This window comes from Helianthus annuus, chromosome 8 (assembly GCF_002127325.2).
Source record: "Helianthus annuus cultivar XRQ/B chromosome 8, HanXRQr2.0-SUNRISE, whole genome shotgun sequence".
Classification (NCBI taxonomy): Eukaryota; Viridiplantae; Streptophyta; class Magnoliopsida; order Asterales; family Asteraceae; genus Helianthus; species Helianthus annuus.
In genome coordinates this window covers 59,481,011-59,489,252 of record NC_035440.2, presented here as the reverse complement: position 1 = coordinate 59,489,252, position 8,242 = coordinate 59,481,011, and the positions used below count along the sequence as shown (strand labels likewise).

General features: G+C 31.6%; 1 protein-coding gene and 1 long non-coding RNA gene across 2 annotated transcripts; both read left to right on the top strand.

Annotated features, from left to right (window-relative positions):
• Positions 1 to 439: 439 nt before the first annotated feature.
• LOC110870079 (ribosomal protein S7, mitochondrial) lies at positions 440 to 975 on the top strand (the record flags this gene model as incomplete). Its single annotated transcript, XM_022119278.2, has 1 exon — positions 440 to 975. A coding segment is annotated over one exon (495 nt), but the record flags the coding sequence as incomplete, so codon positions are not given.
• Positions 976 to 2,669: 1,694 nt separating this feature from the next.
• LOC118481289 lies at positions 2,670 to 3,398 on the top strand. Its single transcript, XR_004865239.1, has 3 exons — positions 2,670 to 2,757; positions 2,862 to 2,989; positions 3,216 to 3,398. It is a non-coding gene; the product is annotated as an uncharacterized LOC118481289 (long non-coding RNA).
• Positions 3,399 to 8,242: the final 4,844 nt, after the last annotated feature.

Below are 8,242 nucleotides of genomic sequence, written 5' to 3'. Positions count from 1 at the left end.
ATGAAGTTTCTGCAAGATTTTGTTCGAGTATGTAATTAGGTGCAAGATAAAGTTTCAATTTTTGTTATTTTTGTTCTACGTATGAAGTCAAAACTGAAGCATTTGGACTTTAGGGTTGTAATTTGAGTTGGGTTTTTAATTTTACAGGTCACTGGAAAAAGCTGTCATGCTTGATGAGATTATAAACTATGTACAGTTATTGCAGAGGCAAGTTGAGGTAATTAAGATTGATTTAATACTAAATTAGTATAGTATAAATCAAAATATGTTACTTTGATTTTTAAAGTTATTAAAGTTCTTTTTTATGTAGTTTTTGTCTATGAAATTGGTCACTGTTAATCCCAGGCAAGTTGAGGTAATTAAGATTGATTTAATACCTAATTTATCTATTTGTTTTTTTTTTGTATGGATTATGTTGATGCTTAATTATTGTTTTTGAATATGTGTTGAGGTATACACTGGCTCAGAAATTCTCAACTATATAGGAGGGTTAGATTGTGAGAAAAAGCAATTGATCCACAAGCTGGTCAATTTTCGCATGAAACAGGGTAAAAAGACGAGAGTTCGCGCGATTTTTCATGAGACGCTTTATCGCTTGGCGCGCACTGATCGCGATGGGATCGAACTTATATCTGATGCTTTGGAGAATGTGAAACCGGTATGTGAAGTAGCGAAAGTGAGAATTGCGGGTAATATTTATGATGTTCCTGGGGTTGTGGATAGGGATCGGCAACAAACCCTAGCTGTTCGTTGGATTCTTGATGAAGCTATTAAGTCCAAAAAGAAATCTAAAAACAGCTCGAGATTGGAGGAATGTTTGTTTGCTCAGATTATGGATGCTTACAGGAAACGGGGAGATGTGCGTAAGAAAAAAGAGGACCTTCATAGACTTGCTTCCACCAACAGGAGTTATGCTCATTTCAGATGGTGGTAAAATCAGCCACAAAAGAGCTACTTTATGTTCAATCTAATTATCCAGTAAGTTGCTGCTCTTTTAAGTTTTTGCTGCAAGCTTCATAAGGATTTAGTGTTTTCGTAAATTCGTAATGTTTTGTTAGACTGGAATATTTCATAAGACTCACACCTGCTCATTACGACCAGAAGCCCTTATATGACCTGGGATTTAATTCTGGATATTAATGTTGTTATCCATTCAAGTCACTATCTAATCATTGGTTTTTTTGTTATAGTAGCGTTACACAGTATGTTATGCCATGATCTTCATCTAGCATTTCTAAATTATCGAGGAAAGAAATATTAAAGTTTTCTTAAGTGCTCATTAGTCTTCATGTCATATAACATGGAAACAACAAACTTTTTTATAATATGGATTCTTAAATCACTATCTAATCATTGGTTTTTTTTTTCAAAATACGTTTGTAGGGGAAAAACTACTATGTTTATAATATGGATTTTTTAATTTTTAAATTTTAGTAAGATATATTTAACAATTAAGAAAGACTTCTCGATGTGAATAATTTTCTTACTATAAAACCTTAAAAAATCTGTTATATTTAGTAGCTTTTCAAATTTCAATCAATCAGTTTGTTAATAGTTAAATCCTTTATAACTGTATACTATAAGTAAGGAATTGATTAAACTTTTAAATGTAAACAACAGTTATTTTTAGAATCTTTTTTAATTTCCAATCAATCATTTTTTAATTTTCGGTTCAACTATTTATATTTAGAAGTTTCTTAAATTTCCAATCAATCATTTTTTTTAAATTTTGGTCAAACTATTTATATGTAGAAACTTTTTAAAATTCCAATCAATCAAACTTCTTAAATTTCGTAATTGATTGTTGTTTCTATATAACAACTTTGTAATTTAAATATAAATACCTAATCTTTCACCAGAACACAATACACTTTCACTGTGCATAACAATCTCAAGCATCAACTTATACAACATACCTACGTATGTAGATTTTTTAGACTTCAACATTTTCTCATTCTCAATTTTCTATTTCCAACACTTTTTTTGTAATATGTGAATGTTATAACACGAAGCTATTCTTTTCTTCTACAGCAAATGGAGCAAGCAAATATCACATTGTTGAACGACTTGAATGTTTTGATGGACAATGTGACCTTAAAGGTCCGCATCATAAGGCTGTGGACCAGACCATTGTTCAACAGCGCCAAAGGATTCTATTCGAAAGAGATGATCATCATGGATGAGGCGATATTTTAAAGATTATTCTCCATACACCTTATATTTAAATCTCTTTAACATTTACATTGAATATAATTAACTTTATTATGTGTTGTATATGTAGGGCAACAAAGTTCAATGTAATGTTTTCTATAAAAATTATGGAAATTTTTCACATCTTCTTCATGAAAACCAGTGTATTTTCATTAATAATCCAACGTTTGTTGAGAACAAGGCCAAATATAAGTATGTGATCAATGCACATAAGGTCTCTTTGAATCAAAACACTACTGTCAGAAGGTGCAACGACTTTGCTGGGTCACAGTATGGATTTTCTTTTGCTGCATTTCAGGCTGTTTTGGAGATGACAATTGATTTAACTCATACAATTGGTTGTTTCTATTTTTTTATTTACACAGTTCGATTTTAATTTGTCTAACAATGTTTTTATATTTATGTGATTAAGATTTATAGTTATCAAAATCTGTCTTTTTTGCTAGATATCATCGGAATGATTGTTGGCATACACAAGATGGTGGTAGAGACCTTGCCTAATGGCAAGTTATCTAAACGAATCAACCTCAAAGTACAAGACCTAAAGTGAGAACTCTTATATTTCAGTATACATTTGTATTTAACATGAATTGTAAATCCAAATATTGTTTATGTGTTGGTTAACCTTATGAATATACTTTTATATGCAGTGGCCATTATTTGGATGTTACTTTATGGGATGCATATGCTGAACAGATGGCCGCATTTCAGGCAAAAAATGTTGATCGTACAGGTGTAGTTATCATTCTTCAGTTTGCAAAAGTCAAGACGTATGGGGGTAAGTATATGCTGTTATATTGTTATATTGTTATATTTACCGTTAGATATGATTTATAAAACTGATTATATACATAATATTCATTGTTACTTCAACATATTCAGATTTGCTTGAGAGCGTCTTGGATGTATGATTAATTAATTAATTAATTAATTAATTAATTAATTAATTGAGGAATGATATAATGGATGGTGATTAAGTATGGGTCTACAATTTTGTTTTACAGGGAAAAGCTGAATTGTTTCCGCTGGAGTTAAACACTTTGAAGGGTAAAAAGTTCGCATTCATGATTTCAGTTAGAGAATATAACTTGAAAAACAAGAATGATCTTTATTCCATCACCAAAATGACCGAAGATCCAGAAATTCTTGCAGCTCTTGAAAAGAAGTTTGATGTCGGACATGTATGATCTTTGCTACCAAAAATTCGACTTTTTATGTATTCCATCTTTTATGCTTAAAAGAATGTATTCATTCCGATTAATGTCAACGATTTAGGTTAATGAAACTGTTTCGGTTGAAAACGAAGTCACCTCTTCAGTTGGCAAAAAGGTATGGACTATTTGATATATAGTAATAGATACGTTAAAATGTAAACATAAAAAACCATGGGGACATTACAATTGTTTATTGTTAACATTATTATCTCTCACAGGTTTCCATCTCTTGCGTCGGTGATAATGTAACGCCAATTTCTTCTGCCGGCATGAGTCGCACGTTGGAAACGGATAAAGACAATGAGGTATCTCCAAGTAACAGTCTTAAACGTAATCGATTTGTAGTTCAACGTTTATTTGATTAAGATGTTTACTTAGATGGTGTTGAATAATATTAATTATTGTTGGTCCACCTGTGTAACACACGGGTACTTAGACTATTTGGTATATAAACTGAATCTGTGATTTCTTGTTGGTCTCATTAACTACTAACAACCTTTTTATAGAACTCTACACTTCCACACATTAACTCAACCCAAAAGACTAGGCTGGTGGGTGAGAGAGCTCATTTGGTATATAAACTCCACATCAGTTGCCCATACAACCGATGTGTGACAAGTCTCATAGCTTGCAATGATATTAGTCCATAACACATTTATTTAAAGTTTCAACATCATTGTTAACATTCTTCATGTTTTTCATCGACTGGCATTTGGATATAGGAATTGCAAAATTTATTTTTTATGAGTTTTTGTCCTACATGTTGTTTATAAATTAACTAGGGTCGTAGTCACCTGCGCCAAGAAACGATTGGAATTCGCTATGTATCACACAACATGACAACATACGAATAAATTCGTAAAATTAAACATGATATCTAAGTGCATTCACAATGGATTTCTTAAATTTATGTGAGTGAGTTAGTTATGTTATAAGGAATGGTTTTGAGTGATTGTGAGTGAACGGCAGAGAAAATGTTACTGTTCATATGTAAATATATGGGAACACTGTGGAGGAGAGAGAAAATATAATGATAAAAGTATAAAAGATATTATTTAATTGAAAAAGAGAAAGAAAAGTAGTGATTTTTAGTGTAATCATATAGATAGAAGATAAAGAATTCATTGGGAATGCTCTAAATGTGTTAATGTTGTGAACATCAAAATAATAAGAAAAGAAAAAAACAATATGGTAAATAACAAAGGTAAAACACAGGTAAACGTAAATAAAATGAATGGAACTCAATCGGTTTCAGTACACTCATTATAGCAAACGGAAAAAAAAGTTAAAAAAATTGTCCAAAAGGGTATCTGCGCGCCTTCATATCGTTAAAAAATCCAAAAGTTAAAAGAGGTTTTTCCATACCGGTATTGATTTTGTTCGTTAAAAAAACCAACTCAAAAAAACAAAAGAGAAAAGACGCAAGTTAGCAAAACAACAGGGCCGGCCCAATGGGCTTTGGACCCTAGGCACAGGCCTAGGGCCACCCAAATTGGAAGGCCTCAAAATTTTTGTGGGGTTTTTCTGTAATAGGCCCAATTCTAGTCAGTCCATAACTTCATAATTTGAAAGGCCCGATTCTGTATTAAAAAAACACAAAAAGGCCTCACAAAACAAAAACACGGACGCACATTATTCAATGCGTTGGAGAATGGACGGTCGCTGCTGCTATTACGCTGTACATCATTCGGTTCTTCAATCAGGCGGCGGTGAAGATGCATTTGAAGACTCAATCGTCGGTACGTAACTAACGGCTATTTCTTCGATTTATTAGGGCCTCTTTTACTGATTAATTGATTAAATCACTGTTAAACAAACCCTATATTAGTATATTGTTCGATTCCAAACAATCAAACAAAGTTCGATTAGACGATTACAGATTTACAGTTCGATTACAGTTCGATCAGTTGTTTAACAAAGTTCGATCAGTTGTCCGTTTCAGTAACTGTTGTTCAATCGACAGGCTTATTCAGTTCGATTTGGGGCTTAATCGAATCAGTCTTTTGTTGTTCCAGTCTTTTGTCGATTTGGGGCTTAATCGAATCAGTCTTTTGTTGTTCCAGTCTTTTGTCGATTTGGGGCAGTGGCGTGGCGACAGGCTTATTCAGTTATTCAATTTGTGGCAGACTGCAGTGGCAAGCGTTGCCGCGTTGATTCGATTTGTGGCACTGGTTGGCACAGGTTAGATCTTCTTTCATAAGTTGCTATTTTTTTATTCAATTAGTGATTATTTGTTGAACTAATCTTGTTATTTAGGCACTAGGCTTGTCTGTTTGTCTATTTAATTTGTTGTTTAGTAAATTAGGGCTCATTACCAATGTCAAATCGAATTAGAAGTTTTGAATCCGGTCATTCAAAAAGGCTAAGAAAACGTAAACAAGAAGCTTTAATTGAATCACAAAAGGGAGCACTTCTAAAATTTTGTACACCTACAACAAGTGAACCTACAAATGAAAGTGATGCACCTACAACTAATGAACCTACAAATGAAAGTGATGCACCTACAACTAATGAACCTACAAATGAAAGTGATACACCTACAACTAATGAACCTACAAATGAAAGTGATACACCTACAAATGATGAACCTACAAATAACGATACACCTACAAATGATGAATTTACAACCGATGAAATACCTATGAATTTTGTTGATCCAAGTCAATGGAATAATATTAGTATTGATCTAAGAGATATACTCATAGAAAAAGGTCCGATTAAAATTCATGATTACGATTTCCCACAAGATGAACACTCAAGAAGCTTTAATACATCTCACTATATGCGAACATTACCAAATGGAGAAACATTAGAAAGAAAATGGTTGATTGTATAGATTCAGATAGAGCATTTTGTTTTTGTTGTAAACTGTTTGACGTGAATCAATGTACAAGCAGCTTAGCTAAAGAAGGTAATAATGATTGGAAAAATATTAGTAGTAAATTAAAGGAACATGAAAAAAGTAAAGTACATATTAACAATATGAGAACATGGATGGAATTAGAGATAAGATTGGCGAAAAATAAGACAATTGATAAACAAGCTCAAGATCAAATAAATAAAGAAAAAGAACATTGGAGAAACGTGCTAAAAAGAATTATTTCCCTTGTAAAGGGTCTTGGTAAAAATAATTTAGCATTTCGTGGGACAAATGAACAATTGTATGAAGAAAACAATGGTTTATTTTTAGCGGGTATTGAGATGATTGCAGAATTTGATCCGGTAATGCAAGAACATGTTAGACGCATACAAAATAAAGAAATTCATAACCATTACCTTGGACCCAAAATGCAAATGAACTAATAGATTTATTATCAAATGAGGTCAAAACCAAAATTATTAAAAAAGTTAAAAAAGCTAAATATTTTTCAATTATTCTTGATTGCACTCCTGATACAAGCCACAAGGAACAAATGTCCATTGTCTTACGATGTTTAGATATTTCTCAAACTTCAATAGAAGTTAAAGAATACTTTCTAGAATTTTTGATAGTGAATGATACAACCGGTAAAGGTCTTTTTGATTCTATTATTGAAGAACTTAATAGAATAGGACTCAATGTAGATGACATTAGAGGACAAGGTTATGATAATGGATCAAATATGAAAGGAAAACATAAGGGGGTACAAAAACGCTTGTTACAAGTTAATCCTAGAGCCTTTTATGCTCCATGTGGTTGTCATAGTTTAAATTTAGTAATTTCTGATATGGCTATCTCTTGTAAAAAAGCTGAGGATTTTTTTGGAACCATACAACGTATTTATTCTATGTTTGCATCATCCACTAAAAGATGGAAAATTTTACAAGATAATATACCATATTTAACTCTTAAATCATTATCACAAACACGTTGGGAAAGTCGGTTAGAAAGTGTTAAAGCAATTAGGTTTCAAGCTCCAGAACTAAGAAATGCATTAATGGATTTGTGTCGTGATAGTGACGATCTTAAGGTTAAAAGTGAGGCTAAATCTTTAGTTGAAAATGAGTTGGAAAAATTTGAATTTTTATTAGCGATGGTTATTTGGTATGATGTTTTATATGCTGTTAATTTAGTTAGTAAAAATTTACAATCAAAAGACATGTGTATTGACGTTGCTATAAAACAACTAGATGGACTTATCTATTATTTTAAAAAGTTTAGGGATGAAGGATTTGAAAAAGCTATGAGTACGGCTAAGGAACTTGCTTTAAAGATGGGCATTGAACCTAGTTTTCGTGAAAAACGTATTATTCAAAGAAAAAGAAGATTTGATGAAAATGCTTATAATGAAACTTTCAAAACTCCTATAGACTCTTTTAGAACGGATTACTTTTTATACATAGTAGATCAAGCTTGTGTTTCGCTCGAAAGTAGATTTGAGCAATTCAAAGAGTTTGATAATATTTTTGGCTTTTTGTTTAGTATAAAAAAGTTAAAATCCTTTAATGAAGAAACTTTAGAAAAAAAGTGCATTGATCTTGAAAAGTTTTGGAAACATGATAATCATGTTGATGTTAATGGTTTAGATTTATTTGAAGAACTAAAAATGCTAAGAGATATAATACATGTAGAGTCTGACACACTTATTAATATATTAACTTATATTAAAAACTTTAATTCTTTTCCAAATGCATATATTGCTTATAGAATTATGTTAACCATTCCTGTAACCGTTGCTTCAGCAGAACGTAGTTTTTCCAAATTAAAACTAATAAAAAATTATTTAAGATCTACAATGTCACAAGAAAGATTAAACGGTTTAGCTATTATGTCAATTGAAAGAGATTTTTTAGAAGAACTTGATTACGATTCTTTCATCAAACAATTTGCCTCGGTT